The sequence below is a fragment of the Hesperophylax consimilis genome, chromosome 15 (genome assembly GCF_061612785.1).
Source record: "Hesperophylax consimilis isolate HC1 chromosome 15, BYU_Hcon_1.0, whole genome shotgun sequence".
Lineage (NCBI taxonomy): Eukaryota > Metazoa > Arthropoda > Insecta > Trichoptera > Limnephilidae > Hesperophylax > Hesperophylax consimilis.
The window spans coordinates 20232175-20253201 of record NC_142850.1 but is presented as its reverse complement, the minus strand read 5'-3'; the positions used below and the strand labels follow the sequence as shown (position 1 = coordinate 20253201).

Genomic DNA, 21027 nt, shown 5'->3' with positions numbered 1-21027 from the left:
GAATTTTTCCACCAATTTCTGTATTGCGGTCAGACAAGGTGCTTCACGACGACCCAAAAATGTTCGATTTTACGAACCGTCTCTGCCAAATTTTCACCATGTGAATTTTAATAATTTCAATGCGTTGTTAAAGCGTGTATCGTTCCATTTTTATTAATGGCGTAGTTTCTACTTGTCAAATGTCAAAAAATGACAGCTTCAAAAGTAACATCTACCGAAATAGCGGGCTATTCAAAATAACACCTCTTATTGGAAAACCCTATATTTATGTTTGTGTTTCAGGCTAATAATTATTGCTTGTGATAATTTGTTAAACTTCATTAGTTTGTCTTTAATTTTGTCTGCTGGGACACTTTTATTGTTTCCTATTTTTGGAATGGTATTTTATTGTTGTCGGCTTATTATATTTAAATATTCATCCCCGTTTAAAAAATAATAAATTGCGGTTTGACAGCCTCTAAAGTAGGAATATATTATATTTTTTTATGTCCCGGGGAGCTTGAGTGAGTACATTTTCACGAATCAAATAAGCAAGCATGTAGATCGCAATTATTTTTCCAGATTTTATTAAGAAAAGACACCTCCTATCCTATCTACTGAGTTAACTATCATACAATAACCACCATCTATCGATTAAATGTGTGCAGTGTATTATTTTCCCGTTTTAATCGAGCGTAATAATATCAAGACTTTTACTTTTCAGCTTTTGCGCAAACCTTATTCAAAAGCTATCGAACTCAATTTTAAGTTTGCCGGTTTTCATGTAGGCGTCGCTAATGTCACTTCTCGTGATAACAACATTATTATTTTAAATTTATAAAATAGATCAAAAATTATAATTCATATCTATACTTCTTGATCATCGTGTTCATATATATGTTTTCATTTATTTTCTAGTTTTCTAGTTGTTTCTAGTGTTATTTTTTGCGCGACAGCTGTTACGCCCTCTGTACGTATTATCAACCTGTCGATAATACTTACGAAATCGATATATTTCTGTATTATATGAATTTTATATGTAATAAATATATATATTTTTACGTTCCATTTTTTTCTGAAATAATATGAAAAAGGCACATAGGATTATTATAATCAATGTTTTTGCTCTTCGTTATAAAACTCGTTTAGCTTTTGTGATTTGAAACTTTTCGACTAATTAACTAATAATCACGTCATTTTGACGGGATTAGTTGGAGGTTGGAACGCTACGAACTGCGTTGAGATTTGGTAACGTTTCATAAACACACAGTTAATCGACATAATGTTTTGTTATTTTTGATCTATGTCACAAAATACTTGTAAAACTGTAACCAAGAGCCCTTGTGCACTTCTTCTTTATTGTATTTTCCGATTAACATTTTCTAGTTGTACCTTTCTAACGCAATGATATCATTTCTTCCACATCAGATCATTATATTTCGTATTTCTTATTTTTTATATACAAATTACAAAACAATATACATATTTTTATATCATTAATATACAAATGACAAAAAAATATACATATTTTTATTCATTAATATACTAATTACAAAACCAGCATTATTTATTTAATTTTTAATATCATTAACACGTACAAAAAAAATTCAAAATATATTTATTTAATGTTTTCTAATTTTAATCTCTTAGGCTAATTGGTTCGCTTTTGGGAACAATTCATATGGTATCACAGAAATCGTTGTATCTCCCTTACTGTTGTGGTGAGAAATGTGATCTGAACGTTGTTAGAAAGAGAAAAAATCACGGTTTATATTCAAATTTTATGTATAAATTTACCACAGATGAATTAAACTGTGCAATTTAATGAAACCAAAGGTACCTACCGCAGTTTGAAAAAAACCTATGTTACTTTATGATTTTTTATTACTATATGAAACGACTAAAAAATAAGGTTACGATAACTTTGGTCTTGACAGACACACTTCGCTTCAATTACATTTAAACATCGTCTCATACATACTCTTATGTTATTCTGACTCTTTACGTGGTCTTGACAGACACACTTCGCTTCAATTACATTTATACATCGTCTCATACATTTTTTTTATATTAACTCCACACAGGAGGCCCTGAAGAAAATAATTTCCCTCAGGGCCTATGTCATCTTTGGGGATGCTGTGTGGAGGGTCTTTTTGTGGAGAGGAAGTAGTGAACATGGGTCTTGAAGATTCCCATGTTGTAGGAGGGAGGAAACACAGAGGCCGGCAGTTCGTTCCACAGCCGAGCTGTTGAACTTAATAATAATAATAATAATAATAAATTCTTTATTCCAGGATGTGGGGAGGTTAGTGCAATCCCACACATCTCATAGAGGATATAAGTACAGATAATATTTACATATAGTAAAATAAATAAAAAGGGATTAAAAATTAAAAATTAAATTAAAGATGAAATTAAACCAGAGAAACACGGGAATCCATCAGATCTAAGATTGTGGGAGCAAGTATCTTTCTCCAATGGTCTTCAATGCTCGATCCTGAAGTCAGACGGGATTCTATGATAAGAATGTTTCTGGAATGGTTTATCCTCCCCCTCAGTCCTGCAATCCTGGTTCTTAACAGAGCTGCAAATCCTGGAACTCGCCCTTCTGTAAACATAGAGGAGGCACTGCAGTGCCTGGGGAGTCCGAACATCAATCAGTAAGCGTTGTTATATTGCACCCGAAGCCTTTCCATTGTTCTTTTCTTGAAATTAGCCCAGAGCTCGCATGTGTACAGGGTGGTGAAAAATGCTATGAAGAGCGTCCTTTTCACTCGTGGACTACAGAGCCCAAATCTTCTACTGAGCATGTTACATTTTATACTCAGTACACGCCTCTGCCTGTAAATATCTTCATCATCCGTTAACTTGTTGTTGATGACATGTCCTAGATATTTTGTGGTTTCTACTGTTTTCAGAATCTCACCATTCAAAAAGACAGGGGGAATGTTTTTTGGGCCTTCCCCGTGTTTTATGACCAACAGTGCTGTTTTTTTCGCATTATAGATCATGTTGGTTTCGTGAGCAAATTCTTCACAGATTTTCAGGAGAATTCTCAATCCCCCGTATTGACGGTGCCATCAGAACCATATCATCTGCGTAGCTCATATTATTAACACATAGACCTCCGATGTGGCAGCCCACTCCAGCATTATTTAATCTGTGGGTTAATTCGTCCATGTATAGGTTAAACAGTACTGGGGACATACATCCTCCCTGTCTGACCCCGCTTTTCAAGAAATAGGGTTCTGAGAATCCGTCTTTCCACTTAACAAGGTTTTCTTGCTGACGGTGCCATGATTCGAGAATTTTTACCACTTTCCATGGTATCCCTCTTTCCTTTAGTTTTTTCCATAATAAGGAGTGGGAAACTCTGTCGAATGCCTTACTAAGGTCCAGAAAGCATGCGTAAGTTGTCGTTTTCTTCTTCCTGTAGTATTCTAACGTTTTTTTTACGCAAAATATAGCTGAGTCAGTAGAGCATTCTCTCTTGAAACCCATCTGATTATCTTTCGTTGTCATATGGTATCCGACTTGATCTAAGAGAACTCGTTCAAATATTCTAGCGATGGCCGTGGCGATGGATATCGGTCTGTAGTTTTCCTGTAAAGTTATGTCTGCCAGTTTGGATTTTATTATCGGTATAATAATTGTCTTCGTCATGTCTTTGGGTAGATAGCCACTCTTTATGATGTCGGTGAACAGTGTTGCCAGAAGTCCCATAATCGTTGCCCCTGCATGTTTGACGTGTTCGGTGCTTAAACCATCATGCCCTGCAGACGTTCCAGATTTCATGTTACTAATGGCCGATTTTATCATGTTAGTTGTGATGGTGAGATCGATATCATCATAAGCAGTTAAATGTGATTCACTTGAGTCGATAGTCGGTGTGGTAGTTGCAAAATGTTCTTTAAAAATGTTTGCAATTACTTCTGGATTCGTCTCTCCGTGTATGTTGCACGAGATTTTACAACGCATGTTTAACAGTTTATTTGAATTGTTCCAAAATTTTTTGAAGTCACGATTATCTAGATCCCCTGCTATTTTGTCCATCTGGAGTTGAGTCGAGTTATTTTGACATTGTTTTAGTGCTGTTTTAAAGGCAGCACGCTTTGCCCTTCTATCCTCTGCGACAGGACCCTCGCCTGGTCTCCCGTTAGTTATCCAAGTGAGCATCGCTTGTCTGGATTCATCGTATTTATCCGCTACAAATTCATTCCACCCACATACTTGCTTATGTTTTTGGATAGTACGCTTAGTAAACACAGAAATGGCACTGCTACGCAGAGCATTTACTATACTGCCGTATAGGTATTTTATTTTGGCGTGTGTAGGGTTGCCACCATCCTCAGCAAATGTTTTATTTGACTTGATTTTGACGAGATAGGTTTGCGAGTAAGAGTTATATTTTCCGATATCGAGTATATTATTCGGATTCCATAGTGCTGGATCCCTCAACTCAGATGTAAATACTTCCGTTGTTGCTATTCCATCTGTTTGTAAGATCAGCTCGAGAGGCCGGTGATCTGTCCAATCAATATCGTAATATATTTTCATATCAACAATTTGCTTCAAAATATTTTGCTTCAAAATAACAACAATTTGCTTCAAAATATTTTTCGTTACCAGACAATGGTCTAACCACCTGGTAGAGCTGTGTGCGTCACTGATATAGGTGTAAGAATCCGCAGGTAATAATTCGATGTCGGCACATACGTATTCAAATTCTTGACAGAAAGAGATTAGCTCCAATCCAAAGAGTGAGTCGGGATTAGCGTTGAAATCTCCAATAATAATTGTGTTAATGTAATCTTTATCGTCAATTATTGCTTGTAGGGAGGCAAGGCAGTTAGAATATTCCCCAAAGTTGTCAGTTGAACAAGTTGGCATGTAGATTGTAAAAATACTTAATGTTTCAGTAATCAAACTAACCTCGAGTCCGGCCATCCGACAGTTATGCATTGGGATTGCGGTAACCCTTAAATTTTGTCTGTAGATTATCCCCACTCCACCGTACGGTCTTCCTAGGAGTGGCCCATCGGCGATATTAACGGCAGAGGTTCCCAAGCTGTTGAAATCCGGGTGTATATGTGATAAGAAGTCAATATCTGTAGGGAGTAACCACGTTTCTTGAACCAATATAATATCGTGTGATTCGCAAAGATCATGTATAAATTTTACAGAACTGCGAACTGATCTGCAGTTCACGGATATAATTCTTAAATTGTTATTTGTCATTTTGATGTTTGGTTGATATGCGCGATTCTATAAATTTTCGGAATACAATTCCCTCCGGCCAGAGTTCTTCTGCCAGGAATCTCTTTACTTCGATCGCTTTGACAGAAAGTTTAAAGCTGTTAAAAGGCGTAGGGCGGAAAGGCTTGATTTTTTCAATCTTAGTACCTTCCAAACCCTTTTCTGCTAGGTAGGCATTGATGTCTTCCTCGGTGGTTTCCACGGTAAACCGCGAAATGTAAACCGTTGAGATTAAGTCGGCCGACTTTAATATTGTTGACGTTGCCTTACCTCTCAAGTTTCGGTTAGCTTTCCGCGTTACTAATGTATATCCGTTTTCGCCCGTCGCGGAAGGCCTTAAGAACGAATCGTAGAAGCGACCCGTTCTCATGTGACAAATGTCAACTGTGTACAAATGTTGGGCGCGCGTTTGGCGTGTATCCCTACTACGCACCGGTGCCGAAGGGATCAATGACGCTAGTTCCTCAGAGCATCTTCCATTGTAATACCGATAGAACAAGGACAGCATACCTACCTGACGCCTGTGCTCTAAAGATTGCAGTCCGTTTGTTAAGATTGGGGAATCTATCTATAATAATATATATACATACTCTTATGTTATTCTGACTCTTTACGTGGCTGGTTCACTTGATCTTCTTCCTCGGGCGTCTTCTTCTGCCATTCAAATTCACGTCATATATTCCCCTCATATCCTCGTTAATTTACATTTCCAAACCATCTAAGCGTCCCTTTCTCAACCTTAGTCATAATGCTCACCATAACATGTAACGTCAGTTATTTGTTTATAATATGTAATCTTGCCTTATATGATTTCTGAAAGAATTGCCACGCATTCAATTGATGTGTTTGGTATTGTAATTAACCTTAATTGAGTCGCGAAGCAATGGACAGGAATTTAAAATTTCTAATAAGAAATGCTTACTATCAACTTTTTTGCTTGAATCTCAGCGATGTGTCAAGAAAAATTATATTGAATTGCCTTTTGACGTCTTTGAAGGTGTGAATGCGTAGATAGCTGTGTTAATTAAACGGTTTAAGAATATGCAAGCAATTAATTAAATAAAATCTTTTTTATCTTTTTTGTTCTTCTTTTTATTCATACTATAATGTTCAGGGTTGATCAAAGTAAAACGAACTTTAAGCAGAATTCTTGCCTGAACAGACCATGCAATAATTACAATAGCGTATTATCCAAGGTTGATATTTTCAGTTGCGAAGTTACCAAATACAATAGGTCCATAAAAGGATATTTCTCTGATGTTATCGTTATCGACATCGTATACGAAATGCCTATAGATACTGTTTCATTTAATTTATTTACTAGCATTAAATTATTAAAGCATACAAACCTAATAATCATATGGTAAAATTATTTTATTATCGAAGAAGATAATATCAACAAGTCTCAGTGAACATATAAAGAGGTGACACATATATATAAACAGTTAACGGTCGCAAAAGGGAGTTGAACACAGATCCTTGTAATCTTGCCGGGACTGTAGACTTTACCAAGGGAGGCAAAGCTGAATTAATTGGTAGAAACTCTAGTCCCTGTAAGACTAGTGGATCTGGGTTCGAGTCCCAGTTGCGACCTTTAACTTTTTTTATCTGTGTCCTGTCATGTCGAGAGTCAGTATAACAGATGAATATGTGTGTTCTGATACGTAGGTTTTTGTGCGGCGGCCCAACTCCTCTGCCTACTCCTGCGAGATGATTAGCTACTAAATTTTATTGAAATAACTTTTTTATTGTTTTTAAGGATACACTAATTTATTTATTTTAATATTTAATCATTGAAATAGAAGATAATGTTAATAAATATAAAAGAAACAAGACACAATAAAAAATGTACCGTCGCAACTGGGAATCCAACACAGGTTCTTTGTCTTACCGGGATAACGCCTCTAACTACTCGGCCATTGTGACCTGATTTTTTAGTCATTGAATAAGAAAGAAATCGGTATTTTTGTGCTTCAAATATGAGATGAACAAAAATGCCGAAAAAAATCAGGTTACAATGGCCGAGTGGTTATAGACGTTGTCCCGGTATTGAAGTGTTCTATTCCCAGTTGCGACCGTTACCTTTTTTATTTTCTGCTTGTTCTGTTTCATGTTTTTCTTTAGTATTATCTTCTTCTTCAATGATTAAATTAGTTATTTAATAAAATGAATATTATGTAGCGCCTTTGATGTGATTTTACAAAAAGGCACTATACAAATTATCCAATTATTATTATCAAAAATATGTCATATTTCAAGTGACGAACTTGTGCTTTACGAGATAACTCTGAATTAAACTGCTGCGATACTTTGTACAGATATTTATACTGAGTTGAGAGTTGTAGAACATATAACCAACTGAGGGCGTGTTATTAAATTAGATAATACACATTTGATATTTACATTCTTGACCGGAAAAACTACGTAGATTAAAGAAAACTTGCGGCCTTCACGAACTGGAGCAAGTGAACGCAGTAAAAATACTGGTTAGTGTGGGTAACTCCATATGCACACATTGGGTTGGGTTGTAAATACCTTTTAAAGCCATTTATTGCAACCTGCAATCAGTTAATGCACTCTTACAAGTGCAATAATAACGAGTTATGTTATTTTTATAGACCTGATTAGGCGGATTTTTGTGAGCAATTGATATCAATATGAATGATGTAGATTTTGATATAGGTTTAACTAGGTGAACCCCTACTGTACAGATAATACTTATTTTGACGCCTGTCTATTTATTTATATTATTGTACAACAGATTATCAATACATTTACAGTACAATCTTCTCATTCTGATACTCTTAACATCTGGGAAGATAACTATACAAATTAGATACATCCACTGTTTCAGAAATTTCATTCAACAGCACCATTCCTCTTTTTATGCTATTTTGTGCTAGAACATCTGTAACGTGTTCTATTACACGGAAATGAACTGTAAATCAAATCCACAAGATTACGACAGTATAAAGCTGATTCAATTGGGTTTGAAAAATAGCTGAAAATGTGGAATGATGGAAACAGCCTACCTTGAATTCCCATGAATCCCGGCAATAGGGCTCTCGACGAACTTGCACTGTTCACAGGGTGAAATTTCCTCTAAAACGAGATAAGCATGTGAATATACGACGAGGACACGACGATTACACCTTCTTGCTACACGACACGAATACGAATGTTGTACTTGCGACAATTTACAATGCAACAAATCCTCTTCTTTCCAATGTGGGTAAGGCTGTTTTTAAGGAAGGAAATGGATAGTAGGTATGATAGTATATGATGGGAAAAATGGTAGGTATTATCCAAAACTGTTTCAATACTAAACAACATCTGTTCTACCGTGTGGTATCTTGAACAAATCATGGCGACGATTACGGCTAAGTTTTAGGGCACGTATAACCCATAGCATTCAAATAGGAATGGGCTGTCAATAGAGTTATGAATTATAATAAAACTAAGTATTGCGATATATGCATAACCTTTGGTTTTTAGGCTAAATCTATTTGTTGCGTCAGTAAGTCTATATGGTGCATGAACCTCGGATAGGTTAATAAAGGAATTTCTTCTGGATTTGTTCCAGCATTTATACACATATTATATTTTATGCAAACTTGTGATATGTATATCATTATTTATGGTTTGTAATGGCCTTCTTCTAGCAAAATTCCGTGCAGTTGACCACGTGTACCATTTCTTATAAAGTATTGCTAGTTCTGATATTGTTGTTGCAATTAAAAATATTTTTTGATCGAGTGTTTCTTTTTGGTATATGTAAGGTAATTACTCAAAATAAATCAGGGCTATCTATATTACTATTAACAAATTAAAAATGAAAATCAAGTCAGAAACAAGTATTCTATCTGAGAGCTTTAGTAATTTTAATTAATTCTAATTAATACTTTAATTTTAGATGTTATAGTGATTTAATTTTTTAGGTATTATGCCGTGTTGAGCTACCTCCTTCTTTAGCCAACGTTTCGGACAGCATTGCAGTGTATTTCATCGGGTTTCTGACACATCTGACATTCTGAAACGTTGCTTGAAATGGCATTAGTCATGTTTGATGATCAGATCTAAATAGCCAGGTACTTCCCAATTTTTCATCTTTTCCATTTTCTTTCCTTTTGCACTCCCTTAACGTACCCCACTTGGGGATGGCATAGTTCCACTGGCTCCAGACCGCTGGGAGGTGTTGTAACTCATAGATATTCATTAAAAGAAAATACTCTAGATTTCTCAATAACCATACATTATGGCGGTATTTATTTGTACTGCAAATACCAATCTAGTACATAATACTTCTCCTGAATTTCATTAAAAATAGTTATCGTTTTATTTTTCTAATTTCGGCTTTTAATTTCCTTTTTGGAAATATGAGAACAGGGAACCTGTCTTTAACACCAGTCCTTTTTTTTAAACACCAAGTACAACGATCTGTGTAAGTTTCTAGGCAGTCATAATGGCGAAATTCTTTAAAAAAAAAAATCTGATGAAGAAATATCACCCAAATCAGAGCCTGTTTCTATTTTTTCCTCGTCCAAAAGTCCTATCTGACCAGGACCAGTTGAACTACGGCATCCCGATTTAATAAGTGTTGTAAGGCTAAGGACGGGTTATTTCGGAGAATCTAAACAATTCATCAAATTTCAACGTTCAATTTCAAGTTCTGTGAAAGATTTTTTCAAGTTCTGTTTTTATTTCAGTTTTGTCAAGCAACTAGCCTACAATGATATAAAAACAGAACTTGAATAAGTCTTTCACAAAACCCGAAAATGAACGTTGAAATTTGATGAATTGTTCAAATTCTCCGAAACAACCCGTCCTAAATGTAGTACAGTCGAGAAAAGGGAAGAGTAAGTGGTTGGTTGAATTGTATCTGGCTGTTTTGGTCTTGATCGTAGGTAAAGCCATTTTCAGCAACGAAACAGTTTTGTTACCATAAAATTCACAAAAAATTATGGTTCCATGCAGTCAACACAGTGACTATTCAACACACATTTAAAAAGTGATATAAAGTCATTAAAAACTATGATTTTTTTTAAACCTAACCTAACCTACTTAACCCAATTAATAAAGTTTTTGTTTCATCACTTTCCATGACTTTAATATAACTTTTTAAAGATGTGATGAATTATCCGGTCACCAAAATTATGACCAATCGAAAACCTCTCTATTAAAAATCCCATTTTAGATACGAAAATGACAACGTTGTAGCTGGATTTCCAATATAACCAAACATAATAAAATTTCAGATTTCGATACGTAATTCACTCCTCACTCTCCCAGTGCTCTACCGCAGTTTTTTTTTTCTACAATTTTTTTTTAATGTGAATTCCGCACAATAGTCTCGAATGTTCCCAACCGCCCGGAGCCAGTGAGACTATGGCATTCCCAATTGGGGTATGTTGTGAGGCTGAAGGTAGTGGGGAGTAGGAGGTGATGGAGAAGAGAAGGGTGGGGGAGTACCTGGCCATTCAAATCTGTTCACCAAACACGACTAAAGCCATTACAAGCAACTTTTCAATTCTGCATGATGGTCTTACACCAGGGCGGTACTGAGAGTGTCTTTTTAACTCTGGAACGTGCCTCAAATATACTTTATACCATTTGAAATGAGTAAATTGTAAAATTATTCAAATAAATATTTTCTTGCGAACGCCGGGATTTGAACCCGCTACCTTCAGCTTGCTAGTCGAGTGTCTTACCCCTCGACCACGGATACCGTCATTTATATTTGTATGGCCCATTTTATTTAATGCTTTATATGCCTCTTTTTATTTTAAAAAAATCTTTGTAGGTGTACTCCATTTTAATTAATTAAAACATGTATCTTTGTTTGCTCCATTTTATTTAGTCAAACTTATTATGTCTTTGTCTGCGTGGGTATGACCGATTTAATTAAAACATGTATCTTTTTGTGCTTCATTTTATTTAATTAAAGCATATTATTGTATATTTTGTGCCGCATTATATTTAATTGAAACGTAAATGTATCTTTTTTATCCCTTTTTATTACCTACTAGTTTCGATCTCAACTGCACCCGACCTTATTCTATAAAGTGATTGCATTGTAAGGCTAAATATGAGCAGTATTTAGGTTCCTTTGTTATTTTTATATCCTGATGTTTTTCATCTTTTCCATGCAAATATTTGTGTACTATGTGACATTTTACTTAGACCCTTGCTTTAATAATCATTATTCCTGACAGCTGTTTCCCCCTAGCCTCGATTTGCAAACAGTTCCTTACTGATTATAATATTTTATCTATCACCTTGAAAACATTTCGCGATGGTATGATTATTATTTTCTTTTTTGATCAAGGACTAATGAATGGGTGATTATACATTACGCATTCCCCTGCTGTCCCAAATGTCGTTGCAATATTTCACTTTCTACCGGCCGATTAATTTGTCGGATAGGTACACACTGCTAAGAAATCAGGTGTAGTGGCATATCCGCTGGCCATGGGTCGAGAACCGATCTTTTCATTATTATTAGTATCGCTTATTTTGAAAGCATTTTTATATTCTTTTTTAAATAGAGTTTAAATTAGAGCTTTACAAAACTGTTATTACTTGAAGTGCAGTCAACGTATCTTAAAATGTAATAAAACAACAAACGAGTATAAAAATAGTCTAAAAACAAACCTTTACAATTTTTTCAAGAATCGAGGCATTATGTGGGTTCAATGTATTATTTTAAAACCCAACGTGAAACGATTATTTATATTTAAAAAACAGGTAAATCTTTATGTTATTTCTTCCATTTTTTCTACTACATCTGTAGTAATTTATATGATTTTTATAATATCTATTTATCAATTTCACAGCAAGCGTACTTTTAAAAAGTATACAATGCCTTAAGAGGAAGCTACAAGCCAAAAATGTGTATTTTCTTGGTATACCTTATATCTTAGGTAATAGGTATGCATTAAAACGGATGCGCTTGACAAACGGAGTCTAGAAACGTTCGATTTCAAGCAAAAAACTGTTTTTATTTATTTTGTAAATAATTTTATAAGAAAGCAAAATCAAGTGAAACTGTCACAGATAATCTTAGCTATAATACTGTTTATAAAAAAAATTATTTCCTTTATGCGTTCATACATTTATATTGAAAAAAATGTAGTTTACATTTATATTATGTATATTTTTTGTTGAGTAATTAATTTTTTATTTGAATTCTACTCAAGCGAAGCGATGGGAAAACCTTTTTACAATTTATCTAAGCATATTTTTGGTATTCATAATTTACACCAATTCGTTATAAAGATGAATCAAAATAGTGATTTGGCATTAAGCTTCGTCTTATAACTATAGCAACATTAGATCTAAAAACTCAACATTACACGTAGAGAAATCTGTCATTAGGACATAAACCACGCAGGGATGTTCGGTTACTATCGAGTACCTAAATAATGTTTTTCGAAATTATCTTAAAATTTGAGAATCGGTAAATCTTGAAAATTGTCAAGTACATCTAGAATGCTATAGTTTATTCCGTATCTTTTTACCGAGTTATATATATGCATAATATATTACTTTATTTTTACCCATTCTACTGCGCAGTAGGTATTCCAATTTGATGGTTTGCGATCAACTCCGTTCACTGTTTGGCTCGATTACTATGCAAGGATCGTCCTCAAGGAGGCCCCATTTCTTTCTTCGCAGGGTCTTCTATATCGGTGCTGTAATCGGCCGTAATTTCACTATAAAAGCATAACTTCGCATTGTTACAATTCATACACTCTCCTGTGCTTTCACAGTCAACCCTACTTCCCATACAACCCCAACATGTCTTTCAAGGTAAGCCAAAAACAAATTAATTAAAACTAATACAAATAAATATAATGTTTGGTTTTCAGTTGAACCAAATTGAAATGATTTAATTTCTTCCATTAGTGAGTTCTAAAGGACGCATTAACAATATGGGTAAGATTTTGAAATAAATAAATCAGAACCTTATTATTTTAGCTGATCTTTGTATTTAATCCACTTAATGGTCAACATTTATGTAGCTGTTAAATTGTTTATTTACATTCTCAAATGTTTCTGTATCAACATAGAAAACATTTTGGTGAGACAGGCTAAAATAAACCTCATTATATTGCCTACTCATGTATGATCTTATATCAATTAGTTCGAAAATTGCTTTTTAATATGTGCATTATTTCTTTAATTCTTGTGCTATATTTTGTTTTAAATAACTCTATTGCAAGCACAATGTTCCTCCAACCATAGTAAACATGTGAAACGTTATATTCTTTACAGAAATTCCTCAAGAAATACAATTATTATCAAACAAAAAATCATGTTGTGAATTTGAAACTATTATGCAGCAGTAGTTTTTTTCTAGTTTTTAAGTAGTTACGATTTGTTATGTCAACTTTATTTTACTCAAATCGTTTCACGTTATTGTTATCTTTTCAGGTAGTTTCCATTTTGGTAGCGCTGGCCGTCGCCGCCGAGTGCGGCCTGATACCTCAGGTCCTAGGTCCCGCCCCTGTGGCATACCCGAACGATCCCTTCCCGCAGTACGCCTTCGCGTACAACGTCCACGACTCCATCACCGGTGACCGCAAGAGCCAGGAAGAGACAAGGAACGGAGGAGTCGTTAAGGGATCTTACAGTCTGGTCGAACCCGACGGTCAGATCAGGACTGTGGTCTACACCGCTGATCCCATCAATGGATTCAACGCCGTAGTTCAGAGGGGACCGCTTGTACATTCCAGAGCAGTCCTTCCCGCTCCCATTGTGCCAGCAGGACTCAGGGTGATCGGCTGATAACATCACGCTACTCAAATGGACAGTACAATAAAAGACTTTAGTTTTAAGCTTAGACCTATTTGTAACTATGTGTATGATCATCTTTTTCCAAATACGCCTCATTTCACGCTTTTTGTCACTCTTGTGTCTTCTTTTATGAGTTTGTATTCAATTGTTTAATCTATTTTCTCATGAATTTATCTCATTTCTGTCACTTAATCTGATTTTTATAGTTCATATCTTAAGTTTAACCAAAAATAGGGTCATGTCAATGTCTTGAATCTGATTTCTTTCATTTTCATTTATATCTTGCCATTGCTTTATATTCAATCTATTTTCTGTCCTCTCCATCTTAAATCTTTTCATCATTATTTCTTTCTTAATTAAGCCACTTACACTACTCACTCTCTAGTCTCCGATTCCATCATCGCACTTTCTGTTTTTTTTCTATTTCTTCTGATTCTTTTTCATCATCCTATTATAGTTAGTTTTTCTCATTTATGTAAGTTTAGCCTATAAAATGTTTATGTGATATGCAAAATACGTAATAATGATATTAAAAAATGTTTTTGAAATTCAAACTAACTTATTTTTATCTGTTAAATCTGATGAATACTTTTCATCTCTTGACTATATTGCGACTTATAAATTATTTGTTACAGTTAGACATTAGTTGCCTAACTGATATATCCAGTAAGAGTAAATACATTTTCTCCATAACCAAGTAATTATAATTAAAATCAATCGATCACACCGTAATCGATAAAATGTCCAGTCGATTAGTGTTTTGATCTATTTATGTTATTAACTCAACGATGAAATCGTTCAACCAGCCAAACGTAATGTACAATCAAGCGCCAGAACATACCGATTTTATTTATCTACTGATTCTTAAAAGCTTTCAATGATTCGCCTTTCTTTTCCTAAGGTGTTTTAGAGGTCAACATGAATTGATCAATGTTTTAAATGCACAGAACTTGATGAAACACATTATCAAATGATGTAAACCAATGATATTTACATTTCTACGTCGTCAACTGTCGAGAAAATAAACAACCATATTAATTGAAACTTTATTACGAGAAACCTTTATCTCGTAGTAATTATTATTGAAATGTGTGTCGACATCTGTAGTAATAAATCATTACTGAAGAAAATTATAACTTGTTGTTTTACCGGTATTACAATGGATGATGCACCTAGGAATTAGCGTTATTGTTCCATTTTGCATCGGTGCACGGTCGGGAAACACGCCAAACGCGCGCCCATCATATTTATCAAGTACATGGTTGAAATTTGTCACATGAGAACGAGTTGTTTCTACGACTCGTTCTTAATTTCAACAGCTCGGCAGTGGAACGATTTGTCGGCCTCTGTATTTCCTCTCTCGCACAATATATTCACTCCTTCTTCTGCTCAAAAAGACTCGCCACACATCATTCCCAAATATGACATAAGCTATGAGTGAAATTATTTTCACCTAAACCTCCTATGTGGAGTTAATTTAAAAAATATATAACCTAGCTGGCAGTTTTTCATAAACAAACCTTGCAAAAACTTGGCGATGCCATACGTAGTAATGCAAAATCATGTGTTTTTGGTTTGAAAATTTGGTCGCCTAGAAATGTTTCAGATGCTTTAATTAAATACTGCGAGTTGAATACATCTTGGCCTTTGAAATAATCGAGTATTTTTTAAATAAGTCTTTTTATAAGCCCAGAAAAAAATAATGTACAAGGCTTATGAAAACTGCTTTAAAGTTCGAAATCTCCTACTTACGAACCCATTTTCACTAATGATTTTGTTGTATAATGTTGCAAATTAAATCATCTATAAAATGATCGAAAAAAAATTAAATATTTATGCCTGAACATCCACAAAATAAAATAAAAGGCACTTTTTGGCCATGTTTTTTTTCTTGCATAAATCAAAACAGGCGGATGGTGTTAAGCGGGAATTTAAACCTTATCGCCATCTACGTAAGGGTTGTTATTGATAGCGGCTCAATTTAAAATATTACACGACGTAGTGCATCGCCTTAAGTTAATTCTTTACAACTCTAATTTTCACCACCGCACAAGAATTATGATTGCCCGTTGTCAATGGGAATGTGACCCAAGAGTGTGAGGTACCCGATTTTGGGAATGCTGAGAGGCTGAAAAAGATAGACATATGGAAGCACCTGACTATTCAGACCTTGTGACTAAACGCTGCTAAAGCCATTTCAAGCAACGATTATGTCAGATACCACGAATACCAGCTGACTTCATTATAAAATGTTTTCTTTAGTTATTCTGTCCGTGGACCGCGCGTCGATGTCTTTAATTAAAGCAGTTTGTAACCGTAGATAGTTTAATGTAGTCTTTGACTTATATTTTTACACAGGTATGTGTGGCTTGATCCTTTTCCATTGCCGCTTACTCAATATGTGCGCCTGGTATCTGCTGAAACTCATGAGGTGTTTGCGTGGTTCAATAATTAGGCTGTAGTTTTGATATTAATGATAATTATACTTATTTAATTTTATTGGAATAAATTTTGACGGTTCTAACCATCTATGTAATATTTTCATTGAAGAAAAAGATAATAGTTACTAATAAATTGAAACGAAACATGACACAGAACAAGACACAGAAAATTAAAAAAAAACGGTCGCAATCAGGAATCGAACTCAGAATCTCTGTGTTACCATGACAAAGCCTTTGTGGCCTGATTTTATGTGTCTTTACTTAGTTATGGAAAGTGATAAAACAAAAACGATGTTAAATAGTTACATATGTAACCTATTTAACCTAGTTTTTATTTAATCATTTTTCATAACTTTATAGCACTTTTATAGGTGTGTTTGAGGAGTTTTATGTGACACTTCACACGAGCGCCCCTGTCTGTACAGTGTAAAGACACGGAACTATGTCGCCACCTGGTTGGACAGCGTTTGGAGGCGGGTTAAGGTATGGGGTGTAGGAAGGGACTTATTAATGTGGATCTTGAAGAGGCCCGGATTGTATGAAGGAGTAAAACAGATGCCGGTAGCTCGCTCAACACACGAGCCGACTAACACAAAAATGAATCAGAGAAAAGACCCATTCTCACGAAGCCAACATGTGAACGGGTGTTCCGCTTGTGTCCGTCGAGTTTTACGCACGTACACCAAGGGTTAGTGCTGCTAGCTCCTTGAGCAGGCCACATTAAAATACCCGTAGAACAGACTCAGCATGCCTATAAACTATGTGTAGAGTTTTTCTCTTGTTCCTTCCCACTCTTGTTCGAAAAAAACTTACTCGATGATTAATTTTGTCTTTATTTTTATTTTATTTATTTATGTATTTAACGCCCAGAGGGCTTTTACATGGTTGGCAGTATAATTTTAATTTGACAGATACTTTGAAACATAAAAAATAAGAATAAAATTACATTTGATAAAAGCTATGCAACAAGTCATACAAACACAAGAAACAAAAACAGAAAATTACAGCTATTTGTAGGTTTACATGATGTGTTTAGGAGTATTGTTGAAATAAATGTTTTAAATGATCCACAAAACTTGCCATGTTGGTATTGAATATGTCAACATCACCCAAGTAATGATTTCCCATGGTTTGAAGTCGTTGTATCGGAGAGTGGGCAATGTAGTTACGCTTATGTGTGCTGCTGTAGAATATTGTATTTTGTCGTGTTGTTACTGTGGGTGTATGTATGTTTATAAGTTGCAGGAGTTCACAAGTCAATTTCACAGTCGAATTTAGAGTTAAGTATTTTGAATAAGAACGTTAAATCGTTTATTTTACGTCTCTTTCTAATGTATGTATTTTTAGAGTATTTAATAAGAAATTGTATTTTAAGTCTTCGACAGGGATATTTAATTTATGTAGTAATATATTTAATTTAATTTAATATATTTAATGTATATAGTCTTGACTGAGTATTGCATTATAATTATTATGGTTGATAATTGATTACAAGAAGTTACGACATTTGATGACCACTTGTATGTAATGTGTGTCTTGTATTTTGCCCTGGGTTCGATAATTATAATCATAACGGTAATTACTAACTATTGATCAATACCAAAGTCATAAACCGATTCGACCTAACTTAACGCAACCTAACCTAACCTGACCTAACGTATCTTTACCATTGCTCAACACTATTTTTATATGTGAGCCAATGAGACTGTGGCATTACCAATTGGGGTATATTGTGAGGCTGGAGGTAGTGGGGAGGGGAAGGAGATTGGGAAGAGGAAGGTGGGAAAGTACCCGGCTGTTCAGGTCTGGTCACCAAACACTGCCAAATCTATTTCAAGCAACAATTTACAGTAATTTATTCATTGTGCTAGGTTTTCTTTGTAGGTTTTGTCTTATTTGAATTCTGCACATAAGTCTCAACTGTCCGAAGCTAGTGGAACTATGGTATATTTATTTATTTCACGCCTATTAAGGCTTTTACATACATATCTATAAAAAATATTTACGAAATTATACATGAAAATAGTGCAGGAAACGACTATTAAAACAATTGCAGAAAAATAAATATAAAGTCAAAATATCACTCAACTTGATTTGCAGGCATAAAACATAAAAAAATCCAAAATATTTTTTTCTGTTTCAGTTGACAAAATTATTATATGTTAGTCAAATCAAATTAAATACCTTTATTGTGAGGCTTATGGTGGTGGGTAAAGGAAGGAGATGAGAAAGAGAGAGTTTGGGAAGTACCTGGCTTTTTAGATCTGGTCACCAAATACGGCTAAATCCATTTCAAGCAATGTTTCGATACTGGGTGGTGGCATCACCAAAGCCGCAATGAGAGTATCTGTCACCTTTCCACTGTTAAATACCAAGGACGTGTTGTTTCACGTAAAAGTTCTATTCAAGATCTGTTATTATTTTTCTTCTGTGAAAAAACTGGCCAATAATGACATAATAAAATAAATTGAATGGAACTTTCACGGAACTTGAAGTTAACTTTGAAATTTTAACAATTCATCAATTTTTAAAGTTAACTTTCAAGTTCTGTAAAGATTCTAGTTTAAGTTCTATTGTTATATCATTATTGGCCAGTTGTTTCACATAACCTGTATAATTTACTTTGAAATTTGATGAATTGTTAAAATTCTATGAAACTGACTAATTCGCAGCAAATACATGTTTAGTGTTAATTTTTTTTTATATTGATTTGTGATCAGAGATGTTTTTATCAATCGTACTAATTTCAATTTTTTGTGAAAACTGTTTCAATGGACTCAAATTTGCTTTGAATTGTCAATTTCATAATTGAAACTGACTGTGTTAAGAATTTAGACCAGTGATAAAATAGGTACATATCTATAGTATTTTTAACAGAAAATTATTTATATTGTATTTTTCAAAATTGGTTTTATAAAATCCCGTGATTTCACGGATTTTTAAATAACGGTTATGATAGCAAATTAATTGGATTATTAGTATTTTTTATAATTTTTACAATTTTTTAAACGTATTTATTAAACCATAACTATTTGGTTTATGATCTAGTCAATAATTAACCTTGTTTATTGGCTAAGCAACTCAGATACTTTTAAGGTACCTACATCTATATGTTTTCTGATTTTCGATAAGGTTAAATATATCGAGCACGTTTCTAAGTGCAGACGTGATACATTCCATTTACCTAACTTGTATGCTCTGTTATTGTCGGTTCAAATCGACCGGTAGATATCAGGACCGAAATGGCAGTGTTATATTATTTTATCTTAATTTCATATAGTAAAAATCCTTTGATTGTTGACTGAAATAAACCTGGCGCCAAATGGAAAGCTGTAATACATTATTAAATCGATATGTTTTTTCAATTCCAATGCACTCTGTTATTTAACCCTTGATAATAAACCCTCGTCGAATCGATAACGCCGATACATTTTTTAAATTTATTTTACAGTAAAATTACTTCAATTATTAAATAAATATTTCCTTATACACAGAACCTACATAGATTGTATATAATGTTACATTAAAGTAAGAATAATTTATTGTTTACTGTAAATGATTTAAATGTGTTTTGTGAACACCTTACTAGATTGCTGTCGTTTTTCTTAAACTTACTAATACGAAAGTTTGGTGCACCTTTTTCTGCAACGGAGGAATATTTTAAGGCGAAGTTTAATGCTAAATCGCTATTTTGATTAATCTTTATAAAGAATTGGTGTGCATTATGAACACCAAAAAATATGCTTTAGATAAATTGAAGGTTTTCCTTTCGCTTCGCTTGAGTAGAATACAAATAAAATAATAAATTACTCAATAAAAAATATAAATGAAAACTACTAAAAAAATATTTTTTTCCAATAAAAATGTATGAACGCGTAAAGGAAACAACTTTTAAAAAATACATTATTATAGCTAAGTTTATCTGTGACAGTTTCACTTGATTAACTTTTTTGTTTTCTTATAAATTTATTTACAAAATAAATAAAAACTGGTTTTATGCTTGAAATCGAACGTTTCTAGACTCCGTTTGTCGAGCGATTTTAATGCCTATTACCTACAATATAAGGCATACCAAGAATATACACATTTTTGGCTTGTAGCTTCCTCTTAATAGCGTTTTGAAGTACATTTCGACTGTTATGTTTGATTGACTTTTTTCATTTTTGATGTCAATAATTATTATTTTTACATGATGCGGATAGGTATTGATTTTTCCCAACATTGTTATAAAATACTGTTTTATTTAAAAGGTTTCAATAAAAGTATGTTATTTTTCGTTGATTCCTTTATTAAATGCTAATTTATTACACAAACACCTGTGTTTGCAAGAACCAATCCGCTGTAAGTACCTACTTTATTATTTTCATTTTTGTAACGCGTAGCCTATTCGACGAAGGTTTTTATTAAGCGTATATAAAATTTGGTTTGTAATCCAGGATTATTTTAATATTTATGTAACCTTGTAACAATATAGTGAAACTCAATTATTTATAGATTCTAACAATATTTTTTTACTTTCTCCTCTTTGGATATTTCTGAGTCAGCCTATCTAAGG

General features: G+C 33.9%; 2 protein-coding genes across 2 annotated transcripts in view; both read left to right on the top strand.

The window, feature by feature from the left end:
- Nucleotides 1–21027, top strand: part of LOC149417457 (neurobeachin-like protein 1) — a 238637-nt gene that overhangs the window by 172671 nt on the left and 44939 nt on the right. The gene's annotated exons all lie outside the window — the stretch shown is intronic.
- Nucleotides 12989–14579, top strand: Cpr64Ab (Cuticular protein 64Ab). Its single transcript, XM_089640312.1, has 2 exons — nucleotides 12989–13044; nucleotides 13669–14579. Exons 1-2 carry the CDS (start codon nucleotides 13033–13035, stop codon nucleotides 14020–14022), a joined length of 366 nt encoding a protein of 121 aa, XP_089496438.1. The 5' UTR covers nucleotides 12989–13032; the 3' UTR covers nucleotides 14023–14579.